The sequence below is a fragment of the Anopheles stephensi genome, chromosome 2 (assembly GCF_013141755.1).
Source record: "Anopheles stephensi strain Indian chromosome 2, UCI_ANSTEP_V1.0, whole genome shotgun sequence".
Taxonomy (NCBI): Eukaryota; Metazoa; Arthropoda; class Insecta; order Diptera; family Culicidae; genus Anopheles; species Anopheles stephensi.
Window position 1 is genome coordinate 14,598,396 of NC_050202.1, and position 15,843 is coordinate 14,614,238.

Here is a 15,843-nt window from a genome sequence, read left to right on the forward strand (position 1 = left end):
AAGCAGCACGATGCCGCAGGTCACTCACTGACAGGTACGGCGTTTTTGCGGAGAATCAGTAATCTCGCTCTCTCTCACTCTCTCCCTCTCCATCTATCTCACTTTTGGTGATTGTGTAAAGGGATCGGTGGACCGCGTGAGAATACAAGACAAAAAAATCATCATCATCCACACATTTTAGTAATGTTGATGACTATAATTATTGTATTTAGGTTTATTTAGTGCTGAAAAAAACAATAAATTAAACCCTTTTTAAACACATTCCGTTATGGTAAATGGACAATTAAAAACAACATACAATTGGCTTCCATTAATTTATCTACGTGAGCCAAAAATAGAATAATGTGGTTTTGGTTGCGATTGTGACAGAAACACGCATTGCAATCGCTCGTATTGTTGCGTTTTAATAGCATGAACGCGCCCACAAATACACAGATAGATTTTTAGTGTTTTAGCTACTTTTCTTATTTTACAATGATTGAACACCCTTTTCTGTGATAGTATGGTACTATACGGTTAAGTTCCTTACCACACTGCCTTTCACTCTAAAATAGTTTCCCCCTACCTGTTGTGTAACGGTGGAGACGCGTGGGGATGATGATGGAACGGCGGGCGGGATTGCTTTATCTACCCCACTATTTCTACCCACCTTCCCGATCGAACATAATGGGGCCACCGTTAAATTATATCTCTTTCTGTCGCTTTGGGCGCACCAAGTGCACTCATCTGACCCATTCGGGCACTCACTTCTTCTCATCTCCTTTACGCCTGTTTAACAAATTCCGCACACACGAGCAACAAAAAAAAACAGAAACAAGAAATCGTTCGTGCAACTCCTTAATTAGTTAGCGTTGAAGATTATGGGACCCGGTATAATGGAACCAGGGTGCGTGCGTGAGCGAGTGCAGTGCATACCGAAGCTCTCGCAAACACGGGGCAGAAAGAGTCAACCAGCATCCCGGCAGCTAGCAGTGTTGTTGATTCATTGTGTGTTTAGGCGCGCAATGACTCTTTTTGAAAAGAGCGAAAACAATCGTCCGAAAGGGACAGCGAGCGTGGCGGGGAGACGCGGCATTTGGAAACCCGCGCTCTTTATGAATTTGCGACCCGAATCCCGAAGACTTCGACCATGGGATGACGTTAAATGCAACCCCGGCACACACGGCACACACACGAAATGACGGGGTGACCACGGCGTTGACTCTCTTGTCTCTTGTGATTTTGCTCTCAACGGGGCAACGGGAGGAGTTGCTGCAGCAATTCAAGGAAGGAAGAAGTTAACGGCAAAACGGATGTAGATGATGGGTAGGAGAACACTACCAAAAAAAAAAGAGATCCGTTTCGCTTCGGACATGATGGTCTTCTCCTGGCCGTTCTCCCTCGCACGATTGAAAGTGTAATTTGAAAGGCAAAGGCGGGCGCACACAAACACACAAACAGAAGTTTTGTTTCGCCAACAGCATGACACGGTGCAATGGCGGTGGCGGGACCGGGTGGTTGGAAAAATCGATTTTCGAATTGAAATCGTTTACCCATAGAAAGAAAAATTTGATTACCAGCTTTTCGGCTCGAAACTGTTTACACTTATGAGAATTAGATACGGTGGAAAGGTAATATTAATCGATTATCGCGATGTGTTATCTGTGTTAAGCAACGGTTACCATCATAAATGCTCCACTTAATTCGTTGTAGCTCCATTGAATAGCCGTTTCTGTGGGATTTCGTAAATCAGACGTATTTTAAACATTTGTAGCTTATCTGGCTGGCTGGCATTATCTTTCACCTTGCGTGACGTACGTGTCAAAGAAGGCCACCAGTACCAGCTACATTGCCGTCATTATTCACGCGCTTATGCATATAATTATAGAGCGTAAAAGCAAAAAACTAAAAGTACAAAGTACAAGAAAAGTCATAAATATCGTACGACTCTCAATACCCTCCCTCAGGTTTTATATGTGCGTGTGTGAGTGGTCGTTTTTTGGGGGGCGAGATGTCAAAGTGACAGCAAAAACATCGCGAGACGCTGCTGCAGCTGCAGCGGCACAAACGATGGGACGGAATCGGAATCGAAGTAGCCCGAGATAATTAGCCGAGAAGCAATGCATGATACGCTCTCGCCGCTTGGGTCGTCGCTGGGGTGGGAGAGAGCAAGAGAGCAAGTGCCGATAATCCATCTCGCGTGCGGCCGATCTCTCGCTCGCTCCCGGCTATCTCTTTCCTACAGTACGTTCTGGCGCGCGTAGTTGGCCGCGTGTTTGCCGCCTTTCGGGTGACGTTTCCATCGTTCAAATCGTCGCATTTGGGGAGATGGGAAGCAACACTTTTCCAGCACAGCGGATGTAAAGTGAGAGCGATATAAAGGCATTATTTGTTTCTTACTCTTCCACCACCCATCCAGCCCCTACACACCAACCCCTTAAGCATCCGCTATAATGTCTTCTCTGTGTGTTTGCGTGTGAGCTGGAAAAAAGTGGACAAAGGCAAAACGCAACAGAAATAATAAGAAGCAAAGCGATTTCCCACATAACCTTGCACCGGTGGTGGCAATTGTGTGCCACCCCGCGGAGGGTTGCCGCTCTCCGCACCATTCACGCTTCACCAGTTCCCTCCCCTTCCATCCCCCGTCTTGCGTCCTCGCATCGAACCCTTATTTGTTCGTACAATCTGGTCTCCCTCCGGATATGTTTGTGTATCGGTTAGCAGAATGGTTTATTATTGCCCTCGTGTTTTAGGGGTGGCATTGTATGTCGTCGTGTTAGCCTATGCTGTGGCAAATGAATGAAAGAGAGCATTATTAAGTGCTCTTTTACCGCGCTTAAATGCCTGTCTACAACTGGTCGGATGCAGTGATGTCAAACTCACGTAGGGGCCACACGGGACACAGTTAAAAATGTTCCAACTGTTTGCTGGACGTAATTCACCAGTTTCTTCGATGTGAGCAAGATATTAAATAAAATCTTAATTTCATTACTTTTTTTTCAATTTTAATTTAATTTTGATTTTTATCCTAAAAAATGATATTATTCAAAGGGGCAATCACTGTTATTGCTCAGTATTGTCTCCAATGCGATCAATATAATCAGTTCAAACATCAACCTAACTTTATTACTCCATCACGGAAGTGACTCTCTGGAATGTCTGTAAAACAATCCGAACGTCTATAACCTTCGTGATAAAAAATGCTTTGCAGGAAGGATCTTTGTTAGATGTGAGAGTAGCCAAAAATCAGAAGAAGTTAAATCTGACGCTCCATTTATTGCTTTGAAAATCGCTCGTGTCGAACTATCAAATCCACTGTCGATCGATAAGCTTCAGAAACCATCAGCTGTATAATCGCTATAATTTCTGCCCTATTTTGAGGTGATCTTATTCTATCGTTGGTGTCCAAGACGTACATCCGAATGAAACTCATAGGATTGCATATCTGCAAGCCACATGCTCTGATCGTGATACCACGCAGATTATTAATTGACTAGGACGATCTCGAGATGACATAGGAGTGTCTTCTACCTTGGTATGATCGTTGTTTTCACCAAAGCACTCATTATTTTCGAGTGACGTGTGCTAAGGATTTTTTTTTTCACGTGAAGGCTAGACTCATACTCCGCCAGCAATGTCAGCCCCTCGATCGGCACGAAACACCGAAGGTCGCAGCGACATCGTTGGCTGGGTCAGATGGAGTCGAATCTGGAACAAATTTCCTGAACCGAATAGGTGATCTGACCATGTCTAATATACGTATTCTACCCTAACCTGACCAAGAAGAAGATGATGAATCTGGTCTAAAAACGGTTCTAAACGAAATTTCCACAGAAGCAACATAAGTTATTTCTTAATCCAATAGTTAAATTTCGATCCAAACAATAAGTTTTCTCGCATTCCCTTGGCGGTTAAAATTGAAAGGTCTTCTGCTCTCCGTATGTTTGACACACCTGGCCCTAAAGGTAAGGAGAACGTAACGGCACGAGGCGGATGCGGATGAGCATGTGCTAATTCTTTGGGTTTTACTTGAATAAAATCAATAACTTAAGTCGGTTCGGTTTGCTTTGCTGGGGTAGTTAAGCTTCACCTTGAACTGAGCTGCAAGTTTAAAAGTAATGAAGCAATGGTTTGTTAATTGCCTGTTTTTTTTTATTACGCCCTTGGACAGAGATGCACATTTACGTCAATCAACTGCACACAAGTAGAAGAAATCAATAATCAAGTACCAGAGCAGCTAGCTCGCCATATTAAAGGAAAACAGATTTCTAGCGTCATCGAGCGTGCTGTGCGCCATCATGCCAAATTTCCCCACGGAAATACAGAGACGGGCTCGCAAACGTATGGGGAAGGACACTTTCCTATTATTTTTATTACGCACCAGGCTGCGATGAGAAGACGCGTTCATTTGCGTGACTAACGTAAATATTTGATTAACGATCGCCATTCAACCACACACACACAAAGAGCCACACCACCTATACCTATTGTCCGGAAAAGAGGGTGAATTCCGCGCACACACATACACAAGCACGTGTGGGGTGTAAAGTGCGTGTGTACACAAACAGGACTTCTGTGTGGGGTGCGGCGTGGTACGCGTCTTTTCCCCCCGATTCGTTTTGTCTTCTTCATGCTTTGCTTTCGCTGCTTGACGTCACGCGCGCATTATGAAACCGCGAGATAATTCTAGCGGGCGCTACAGCGTGGAATCCGCGCCTGGTGATTAATTGTACGGTGAATCACTTGCACGTACGTACGTACATACGTAGGGTACCTTTTTTTAAGGCACTCCGGCCGATTTGTACTGATTAGCGTCAGTGCGGTTGTAAGCACACTTTGTCGTAACGTTTACACACGTCTGTACATGACGGCGAAGGAGGTTGGTTGGTTGTGTTGCTAGGTAACGTGGGAGGGCTAATGCTGACCTCACATCAATAAACATCAAATAAAATTTAATTTATGCTTACTTTAAAATCTTTACGCATGAAAATGGTTAGCAAAATTAGCATCTCAAATGTTTCATAATGGCAGGATAACGCTTCTCGAGGGGCCGAATGTAATTGTTTCGTAACGCAGGCACGAACAAGTTTCATCCTGTCAGAATACTTCTTCCCGGTGTTTTTTTTTTTGTGTGTAACCCTCTTTTCTCCCTTCGAGGGGAAGCACAGGAAACAATACAATTCAAAACGGATATCGTTTGCTTGCCAGGGTGAAATCACCTTCCACGGAAGGTTCAGGCTTCAGTCATGTTTCACCTTGTTTCACCAAGGATACGGGGCTCACATCCGAACCGGGAAGGGATCCGTAGTCAATATCGGGCACATACAGCAGGCCATGAGATTTCCCCTGTTTTTAGCCGGGTGCACATTGTTAACCCTTGTGGGTTACGCGAGCAGGAGAGCGTCAACTTCTCTGGTAGGGCACAGCAGCAGTAAGTAATACAATTATGCTAAGATGATGTTGTTGATGATGACGATGATGATTATGATGATGTCAGCAGAAGGGGAAATACGATGCACGAACAAATGTGAACAAGGGGTGAAAAATCTCGTGTGAAATTAACTTCAACCCAGGCTTAGAGTAATAAGGATACGGCCAGTTTTTGAGTACTATCACGCAACAGTATTGGCGTTAATTGCGGTGTTGTTGTGGGATAGTAGATTATAATTTTGGATACATGACGCTTCTAAACATAGCAGCAAAATGGCGTCACACTCCCTGGTTTGGCTGTGCTGCGATTGAAAGCGAATCTCTGGTCACAGATACTTGCGTTGCATTAGATTCCGTGTACGCGATACTAAAAATAATTATCAGCAATGTTGGCATCGTTTGGAGGCATTCGCAGCCCCGTGTACCGAGATGGTACGCAGTTTTATGATTCACTCACACGCGTATGATTCATTCCTACCCACGTACCGATGGGTTGGGGGCATTTGGCATTTGATTAAATGATGTTCTGTCATCGCACCTGCTGTGATATATGGACCGTTATAATGTTGGACATGATTTCACTTGTTATGTTTTAAATTCTTTAACTTTTTATGTGTAGCTTACGTAATTTTTCTTTATTGCTATGAAACTGTTTCGTATTTTGTAGAATGCAATGCGATCTAAAAGCACCTGTTACTAATTGTATAATTTACATTTTGTTCTATTCCACTTACTTTTTCGTTTTGTTAATTGATTTGTATTAAAGGCTTTTTCAAGTTCACTAGCTGGCATGGTATGAAAAAAATTTGGCTAGTTGACTAATAAATAAAAATATTTTACAATATTTAAAATAAAATAAAAAGTTTCTTCTTTTTTTTCTTCCTTGGCACTACACAACCCCGAAAGATGCTCGGCCTGCCATTTCTGGCATTCTGTGACTTGATTTTACCCGTACCAAGACAGTCATCCCTGCTTGCGGTGGGGCAGTCTCTGTTGGGACTTGAACCCCGGTCCTGCCGTGTGAAAACTGACACCCCTAAAAAAACATTTGCTAACTTGAAAAACTATTTGGTAAAGAAGTGTAAAATAGATTAGAAAAGAAATACTTTGGAAAGACGATCACAATTAAATAAAATACTTATAAAATAGATAAAACTCATGTTTCAGTAAGTATCCAGCTTCGGGTAGAAACATGTGAAGGAAGCTAAAAATTGTAGACTAAAACCCACCTGAGGTTGTAGTACTATTCAAAGAATTATTCCAAGATGAGTTAAAATTTAATTCCCGCTGACAATTTGCAATTTGGAGTACTCGACCATAGGTAGATCAAATTGTTTGGTAAGGCGGAGCGTTATAAGACAAAATATTTGATCCTTGTTTTGACTCAGTACAGATTGTTTAAGGCTTATTTTCCATCCTACCAAACCAGTGATTGCAGTGTTTAAAAAATATTTTAAAATTAAGGCTTATGCAATTCCATTACTTTTCAAATGAAGTCGTCAAACAGGCATTGTTTGACATTCTTCTTGTCTCATCACTTTCGTTCACTCACAAGCAGTGTGTTTTTAGCATATTCTTTAAATTATAAAAGAATTTCGAAGAAAAGCTGTTACGTGCCCTGCCCAAGCTAAATCCCCTGCGGATAAATTTGGTTAAATGACTAAACGGAGTTATTAAACAATAATCAATTGTTCAGATACCACCTACATCAGTTATCCTATGAAAAAAATGGATTATACAAATTTAAGTTCGTAAAAAACCTTCACATCAACTAGTATCAATTACTTTCATCCTCTTCGTTTTCATACACTATCATGGTTTTGCTAACATCAGCCACCGCCGTCAACGGTTTCACACGTTTCTTCCTCCTTCTTGTTGGTGTCCCGGTCTGCTGGGTGGAAGGAACCGGCGGCTTATTTCGGCCTCTTGACGTATCCACCTCTATCGGTTCCAGTTCTAACGTTTGCATTAGACGATCACGATGGACGGCACTGTCCAAAAGCGTATCGATACGTACAGTTTGCTGCGGAAGCTGAACGGGAAGAAACTGGTGCCGGAACGTTTCCTCATCGAATGGAACCGTCTGCACGGTGGTCCTATTCAAACGAGCCCCTTCCGCTTGGTACTGAGCAATTTCGAGATCCTTTCGTTTCAGTTCTTCCACCAGCGCACCGATCTCCGCCCGCTGACGGAGCAATGTGCGCCACAGTGGTTTGATGTAATGACGGGAAATTTCTTGTGCCGTTCCGCGGGCAAGGAAGAATTGAAACGTAATAGGATAGTTGGCCAGATAGTACTTGGCCGTAAAGTGTACGCAATCGTCCACGATGGTTGCACCGTAGCTTGCGCTGCATCCGGCAGCAAGCAGCGTTTGGTCGATGAGCGGTTCGGAACAGTCCAGATTTGGGTTTTGCGCTTTTTGCCGTCGGATTAGGGTCTGGATCGGGACGACCTCCAGCCAAATTGCGCCCTCAACATCGAACACAATGCACGTGATTTGTGCGGAATGCTTCGTAAAGTTTACACCGTAAAACCCTTTCGTTTCGAGCGTAAGCTCACAAAAGTCTGTCATTTTCCACGGACCAAAGAAGCACACACAAACACAAGTACACGAAAAGCCACTAGAAAACTGTTGGTTTGGTTAGTTAAACACACACACTTTGTTTCTTTTACTGTTTTGTATCACCGCCACCGAGTTGTTTGGGGGCGGCTTTACAACAGGTCTCTCCCGGAGGTCTCTTTGTTTACATTATCAGCTGAGCGGCCGCTTTGACAGCTGTCAGATTGGTCCAAGCAAGAAAAAAGGGTTGTTGTGTTTGTGTAGAGTTTGCCGCGTACCAAGCGGTTTGAAATCAAATTGGAGAGTTTGCCTGTTTGCCCTTCGCGCGCTGTACATCGCGGGTGACACATAAACGGTGCATTTCCCCGCGGAAGAACTGCTGAAGTTGTTCCCGGTTTCTGGTGCTCAAGCGTGATTGTGATGAAGTGAGAAGCCACAAGAACACAACCTATCACGTACTGTTTGAGGCGCGCCGGAAACCTGCGCATCGTACAAATGTCAACCCAATTCAAAGCCGAGCAACAAAACAAGCTACGCCGCTCCCTACCTGGCCAGCGGAAGGAACAAAACATCATGAAGATGAAGTGTAAGTTTGGTGCCATTGCAACGTTAGCAGATGACAGTATATAAACAAAAGAATCTTCCTTTTAGCTGATAAACTAACCGGCAGGCAGCGGATGCCGAAACGGAACGTAAGTTATGGCAGTGTGAAAGCACCAACAGTGCGGTACTACTATCATGCATCGGACTCTCGTTTCAGACCGTTGGTATGCCGAACGAGACCGCCCTGCACTTTATCGAGCTGGTGAAGCGTAACGGCTGCCTGTGGAATCCGCTAGACCGACAGTTCCGCGATAAGGAGAGGCAGGAAAAGGCCTGGAAGGATGTGTCGGAAGCGATGGGATTTTCTGTCGACGAGCTGAAGGACAAGTGGGTGTCGTTGAAAAGTTCATTCCGGGCTTACCAGCTCAAGTTTGCGTCAGGTAAGATGAGCGTAGCACCTTGCATGTAACCACTTTACTACACAAATGTTCCCTTTTGCTGCATTTGTAGAACCCGAAAAGGCACGTAAATGGTTCGCGTTCGATGCGATAAAATTCTTGGCAACTTCGACAAACAGTGGTTCGGTGTCGGATGCCGGACCCGTGCACCACCATGACAGATCCACCCCGACCAAAGAAGAACTGGTGGTTGAAATATGCAAAGATCAGAACACTATTGTCGAATATTATGCGGAGGTTGAAGATGACCACGAACATCCGCGCATCGTAACACGAAACCCTGGCACTGGGGAGCGAACGTACGAAGAAATGAAGGTCGAACATTACACCACCAACGGTTGTGTAGCGGATGGCAAAGTGCAGTCGCCGGCGAGCGAGAGTGCGAACGATGTGCTCGATCGGAGCACCATTTTTGGACAGAGCGTTAGTGTGAAGCTGAAGTGTTTGGATCGCCGGCAGCAAATGTTGGCCGAAAAGATTATCTCCGATGTCATGTTTGAGGCAGAACTGGGCAATCTTACTACCGCGCACGTTTGGGACATTCAGCAAGTGTTGCGAAATTTACATGCATCCAGATCGCAGCATCTGGCGTCGTCGGATCAGTAGGAAAGTTCAGAGGCTTAAAGTGTTTACTCAGTTTTGTATTGTTAGGGAGCGTGACTGTAAATAAGAATAAGTTATTTTTAATGTGAAAAGCACAAACACACATTCACACCATTGAAACAATTTTAACTGAAGGACAATATACTGTTCACAAAGAACAACGAAAGATGAAATTTAAAATATGCTTTATTTCCTTGACAAAAAAAAAGTATCTTAAAATCTGCCACGAGATGCGGCTCCTAGTAATATCAGTAAACACGCTTGTGGTAAAATTAATACCTAATTGCAGTAAAAAATGAGGAAAATCATCATGTTCTTGCGTATCGTTCCGTGTCGGCACTACAGCTCTTCGTGTTCGTGCTGCGGCATGGCACTCTTCGCCTTGGGGCCAACCTTTTCCGGCGGGAAAGCCCAAAACGATGATGGAAATCCGTTCGAATCACGCTCCCGCTTCACGAACGCCGAGTACGAGGAGATACAGTTGCCGATAAAATGATTCGAACGGCCCAGGATGGCGAGATCCAGGTGTGGGTTACCGTCCGGATGACGCACCACCGTCACGTCCATACGCTTCAGTGCATCGTTCAGATCGCTCAGCATGTGATTACTGTCCGAGGCAACGAACACGGCCCGGATCGGATTGTCCGGTGCCGTTTCACGTTGCAGTTTGATGCGTCGCTTTAGCTGCCGCACGATCGTGTCCCGCGATGGCATACACATCTCTCCCGTTAACGGGCCGTGCTCGTTCCGGTAGCCCAAACACTGCGGGGAGGAGAACAGGTTGGAGCTTTCCTTCACGTGCTCGCAGGCACGCACCCAATCGATACCGTTCCGTAGGTGAATTCCGATAAACGCTCCCTTCGGCAACGAGTCACGGATAAACTGTTTCGCTTCATCTTCGTACTTTACCGACCACCGGAGGTATCGGTGAAGTGGGACATTTTCTTGCTGCACCGGAAAAACGGCTGGTGCACCGGTAAACGCCAGCACGGGCCATTTATCGCCCGGATAGCGGGCGTGCCACTTCTGTGCCATCCGATCGCCGTGGTGCACATCATAGTTGAGCTTTGGACCGAAAAACTCCGACCGGGCAAACTCGACCTCGAACGTGTCCCAGAACGGACCGAACGGGTTGCCACTTTTCGCGTTACATCCGTGCCCAGTACTACCGTCCAGCCCCATCCGTTCGGTGTAGCAGAACGAAATGCGCTCCTCCGGTGGCCATAGCGCTGGGGCTAGCGTTTTCATGAAGTTTTCCATCGTTATTACGCGATGAAATGCTTGCAGTGGCGCTACCTGGAAGTAAGTGTCGAACGGTACTTGCACGGAACGTAGCTCCCCTTTCCGGTACTCAACCCAGGGCGGCAGAACGAGCGTACGGTTCAAAGCCTTTGCGAACCCGAACGAACCGAGGAAGTGATCCGCCTGGTTACCGAAACGGCCTGCAAAAAAAGGAAAGACAAAACAAGTTATGAAACAATTTTGTCTTTTTCTGCAGTTATTTAGAAAGAGGGTTTAAGGTTTCCGCCCCTTACTTGGTGCACGGTAAGCAACCAACCTCCGTATTGTACTCACCCATACACGGACAGTACATGATGTAGCCATTCTCATCCACCGTAATCGGTTGCACGAGGCCAATAGTAGCAGCAAACAGAATGCCTAACAATCGTAGCATATTGCTAAAATCGTTTACTTTCTTCAAAAAAGGGCACCAAAGTTTCTGTTTGATCTATTCCTCTTCCCTTGTCGTTCTATCGCGTTGTTTACAACATAAAACCGGTAACAACAACAAAGCGTTTGGTTGTCAAGCAACGAATCGACGCACACAGATGACAGCTGACAGTTGCTGACTGAGCAGTGTTGCCAGTTGATGCTTTTAATTTTTCTGTTTGAATTTCAATCGTTATGGATTTCGTGTTGAGATCGTATTCCCGGGGTTCTCTCTGCACTTGCAGCAGAAAATTCAAGGCCATGAACCATCGGCACGAAAAAATGGCAAGAAAATATTGAAGACGAAAAGTATGAGAAATATTAGACCAAGTAATCAAGCCTTCTGCGCGAGACCAACCTAGTGACGATCCTCCTGCATCCACCCGACACGCAATCGATATGGATTTCGACTAACGGAGAGCTGGTAAGTTTTCCACCTGAACTCGTCCTTGTCTCTGAGACGTACGTGAGTACTGGGGCAAGCATCGATCTTTATAGTCTCAGCTTTTTCGCAAGGCACTGCTGATGTCTCGATCATTTTTGATTGGAGTACTTCTACAGCAGAGTTAGATTTCGATCTATCTTTTCTTTAATCGTGTTTCACAATATTCACAAATTCTACGCTCCCGTCAAAACGCGGTGTTCCTTCTGTTTTACGCGCTATGCTTGCGTTAGTTCTATATATATATATATATATTTCGATCGTACAAATACCGCTATGCCAGCTACAAATAATATATGCCAGAAGAAACGTTGACAATAATAAAATATGCAATATATCGTTAAAAAAAAACAAGGAAAACTATACCACAGCTTTTGATGGGTGAAGGAGGGGCAGGACATTGTTGGGGAGGGTTCGAGTGCGAGGGACGTCATGTGGCCTCGGGCCTTCCGGGTTGTCCCCACGGGTGTATGTGTGTTTAAACCGTTTCCAACCGACCAGAACAGCAGGAACAGTGCTGTACACCACTGCCGTACGGAATATTTGCCTCCTTAATATCGGTCAGCAACGAAAGGATGCGGCCAGCCGTTTCCGTTGGCTTAATGTGCACCTTTGGTAATGGCAGCAGTGGTGAATGGGGTTCTCCATCAGCACCGTGTAGCATTCCGGCGACTGGTTCCGCTACCGTGGGCGTACCACCCGTTACCGTCGTACTATCGTCGTAACCCGGACTAGTAGGGGTATTCGGTTCTAGCTGACTGTGGTTGTGGTTACTGCTATTACTGCTACTGCTGTTCAACGAAGCGGAATGCTGATGTCCGTGGTGATGCTGATGATGCTCGTGATGATCATGCTCATGCTCACCGGTCTGCTGCTCATGTACCAATCGGTGCACGAGATAGTTCAGCTCCTTCAGCTTCAGCTTCATCATTTCCCGATCGTCCGCCAGCTGCTGCAGCTGCAGATCGCGTTCCATATCCTTTTGCTTTAGCAAGCGCCTTTGCTGCTGGTAAAGCGTGATGTATTCACCGATCGTTTCCGTTTCACCCTGCAGCTGCATCACGAGATGCTCGAGCCGTTGCTTTTCCTCCGTCAGCTCGGCCACCTCCAGCATGGTGCGCTTGAAGCGTTGCTGCAACTTTTCCATCGCTTCCATCGTTGGGATGCTGCTCACGATGGACGACTGCCGATCGAACGTACTACCACCGTTCGGTGGTCCTTCCGAACGATCCTGCTGGAATCGGTTCAAGGCCTTCAGTAGCTCTTCCTTTTCCTGCCGAAGCGTGTCGATTTCTTGCTGCAGCTGGGAGTGGTTGTTGTCGGGCGAATGTTCGTGCCCTGTCTGGTCACCGTTTACCAGCACCGGCTGCTGATCGCTCGACACGGACCCTTCGCGCAGCTGACGACGAAGATCTTCCGCCGTTCGTTTCTGGAGCTCCAGTTCGCGCTGTAGCGTAGCGGCATCGTTCGAACGTGACTCGTAGTAGCGTAACCGATCGATTTCCTGATTCTGCTGGTAAATTTGCTTGCTCAGTTCGGTGTTTTCGTGCGCTAGGCGTATCATTTCCTCGTCCTTGTAGTGCAGCTTCTCGCGAATGGCAGCCAGCTCGGACTCCAGATTGCCGTAGTTTGCTTTCATTTCCTTGCCGAGATGAAGCTCCGTTTGAAGTTTGTCTGTTAGGTTTAGCTTGTCGTTGCTCTGAAGGGGAGAAGCGAAAGATTTCGAATGAAGGATTAATCACGCCCGGCAATCGTGCACGCCGGTACTTACAATCTGCACAAATGCTCGCTGCATTTCTTCCAGTTGATACTTCAGCTCCTGGTTCTGCGTGACGGCACGGGACGCACCGACGCGACCACTTTCAATCTCTGCCAACAGTTTCGCCACATCCGGTTTGTCCAGCTGAAGTCGTTCGACGGTAAGTTGTAGCTGAGCAATTTGCTCCTCGTACTCCTTAACCTGTGTGTCATAATCGGTCTTCTGCTGTTCCTCCTTCGAAACGTTTCCATTCTAAAGCGGAAAAGCAAATCCAACATTACATTTTAGTTCGAAAATAGTTTCCACATCCGTACTGCTGCTTACCATAAGCTCTTCCTTTTCACGGTTCAGCTTGTCGTAATTGGAGCGCAGTGTTTCCAGTTCCGCTTTCAACCGTTCGTGCTCTTCCCGCAACTTGGCATCATCCCCTTGGGACGATTCCACCTTCGCGTCCTGCTGAGCGTCGTACACCGACTGCTGCTTCTGCATCTGCTGCTGTATCTGTCGCTCGAGCTCGTTTGCAAAGCGTACGGCCGTTTCCTCGCTCTTCGACAGGCGATTGTTCTCGTCCGTTAGCTCCTGGATCTTTTCGGCCAAGTTGCTTATTTCCTTGTTCAAATGTAGCACATAGTTCTGGTACTGCTGGCTGCTCTGGTCCCGTTCGCTTCCGATCTGCTTGATCACCTCCTGCAGATCCTTAATTTGCTGTGCCTTGATAAGGTTTTGCTGGGTGAGGGATTCAATTTTTGCATTATAATCCTGTCCATCGTCCGTAGTTAGCTGATCGATGCGAATCTTGGCCAGCCCGAGCTCGGATCGCGTTTGCTCGAGCGATTGCTGCACCGATTGATACTCTTCATTGCGCACGGTAAGCTTTTGGCGCAGTTCGGCTATATCTTCCTGCAGATCTTCGTACAGCTTGCGGAAACGTTCCGCCTCCCGTTGGTACTCACCGACCTGGGAAGCGATCGTTTGCTCGAGCTGCTCGTAACGCTGTCCGCTACTGGCCACTTCTGCCAGCTCTCCCTGCAGCTTCTGTACGGAAGCGTTCGCTTCTTTCAAACGATTCTGAAGCTCGTTCGTTTCGGCGCTTCGTTCCTGCAGCAGCGATTTACACTTGCTCAGCGATGCGGTAAGTTCTGCCTTCTCGCCAACCAGCACCCCAACGGCCTGTATTTGCATCTGCAGCTGCTCCTGCAGTGGACCCATCTCCACCGTCAGGCGCGTACTGTTCTCCAGCCGCAGCTTATCGTTCTCGATCTTCAGCTCGTCCACCACGGACTGATGGTTGCGCAGCCGCAACCGCAGCTCATCGTTTTCTAGCTTTTCCGCGTTAAGCTGTCGCGCTAGATCGGCCTTTTCCGATTCCAGCTCGAGTATCGTGTTCTGCGGACCGAGGTCTGCATTCGCATTCGCGATAAGGTTCCCGATTTCATCCGACAGTTTGTTGATGTTGTACAGGCTAGCGTCAACCGGTGGTTCGGGTGCACGGGCTTCCACAACCGGCGCTGGTACCGCCGGGGCTGGAACAGGGGCAAGCTTCGGTTCGACATTTTCAAACAAATCCACCGCACCCGGCTGGTGGGAGAAGGGAAGCGTACTGTTGCTGAAGTAGTTCGAAATTGAAACAGCTGGTCCGTCCGTCGACGTGGAGGGTTTGAGGGTGGGTACGAGTTCCACCGCTGTGAAGCTTCCACCCGCATTGAAATCATCCTGATGCAATGTTCCGGCTTGAGGATTGCTACTGTTCGGGTAGGAATGGTGTGTAGGAGATGGAGCCGACTGTTGTTGTGACGGTACGGACGCTGGTGGTTGACCTATGTCCGGTGGTGTCGGTTCAGTGCACGTTTCCTGCGCCTGATGGGGGTCATGATCCCGGTCTTTCTGTCGCGCCTGATACTGCTTTAGCTGCAAACGGAACAGATAGTAATTGTTGTTAACAGTGAATCCATGCTATCGTACGGCAAAGGTGACGTGTCAGATTGTTTGCGTTTCTGGTTCGATTCTGTCACCAAACACAGCTTCAGGACGTGTCAGCCGACGTGTTTCTGGGAATAATACGGGGAAAGCAATACTGTTCCAGCCCACAATAGGACGCCGCCGACCGGTTCAGTAATAGGGCGGCAAAGATTTGTCCGATATTCATGCGGTTTTTGGGAATGTTTACCTTTTTTCTTGCAGCAGCTATTTTCTCTGCCTTGTCTGCCATATTTACACACACCTATGTTTTTTTTCTTGCGATGTTTGCTGTCAGTTGATTCTGACATCGGCAGTGATGCCATCGTAGAGGAGGTTAGTTCATTTGCAATTGCGTGAAATAAATTTAAGCATTTTGTGAAATATTTTATAAATGCTACGC

General features: G+C 46.6%; 4 protein-coding genes across 4 annotated transcripts; 1 reads left to right on the plus strand and 3 right to left on the minus strand.

Moving 5' to 3' along the window:
* Positions 1-5,819: 5,819 nt before the first annotated feature.
* On the minus strand, positions 5,820-8,141 carry LOC118504183 (non-homologous end-joining factor 1). The gene has a single exon (XM_036038342.1). The coding sequence runs from the start codon at positions 7,979-7,981 to the stop codon at positions 7,187-7,189; it is 795 nt and encodes a 264-aa protein (XP_035894235.1). The 5' UTR covers positions 7,982-8,141; the 3' UTR covers positions 5,820-7,186.
* Positions 8,142-8,232: 91 nt separating this feature from the next.
* Positions 8,233-9,746, plus strand: LOC118504182. Its single transcript, XM_036038341.1, has 4 exons — positions 8,233-8,555; positions 8,621-8,661; positions 8,730-8,952; positions 9,023-9,746. The coding sequence occupies exons 1-4, from the start codon at positions 8,465-8,467 to the stop codon at positions 9,574-9,576; spliced, it is 909 nt and encodes a 302-aa protein (XP_035894234.1). The 5' UTR covers positions 8,233-8,464; the 3' UTR covers positions 9,577-9,746.
* LOC118504181 (GDP-fucose protein O-fucosyltransferase 1) lies at positions 9,742-11,424 on the minus strand. Its single transcript, XM_036038340.1, has 2 exons — positions 11,149-11,424; positions 9,742-11,015 (listed from the first exon to the last, which is right to left on the minus strand). The coding sequence occupies exons 1-2, from the start codon at positions 11,246-11,248 to the stop codon at positions 9,913-9,915; spliced, it is 1,203 nt and encodes a 400-aa protein (XP_035894233.1). The 5' UTR covers positions 11,249-11,424; the 3' UTR covers positions 9,742-9,912.
* A 505-nt stretch (positions 11,425-11,929) lies between these two features.
* LOC118504179 (golgin subfamily A member 2) lies at positions 11,930-15,797 on the minus strand. Its single transcript, XM_036038331.1, has 4 exons — positions 15,652-15,797; positions 13,809-15,392; positions 13,497-13,736; positions 11,930-13,424 (listed from the first exon to the last, which is right to left on the minus strand). The coding sequence occupies exons 1-4, from the start codon at positions 15,691-15,693 to the stop codon at positions 12,204-12,206; spliced, it is 3,087 nt and encodes a 1,028-aa protein (XP_035894224.1). The 5' UTR covers positions 15,694-15,797; the 3' UTR covers positions 11,930-12,203.
* Between the last annotated feature and the right edge of the window lie 46 nt (positions 15,798-15,843).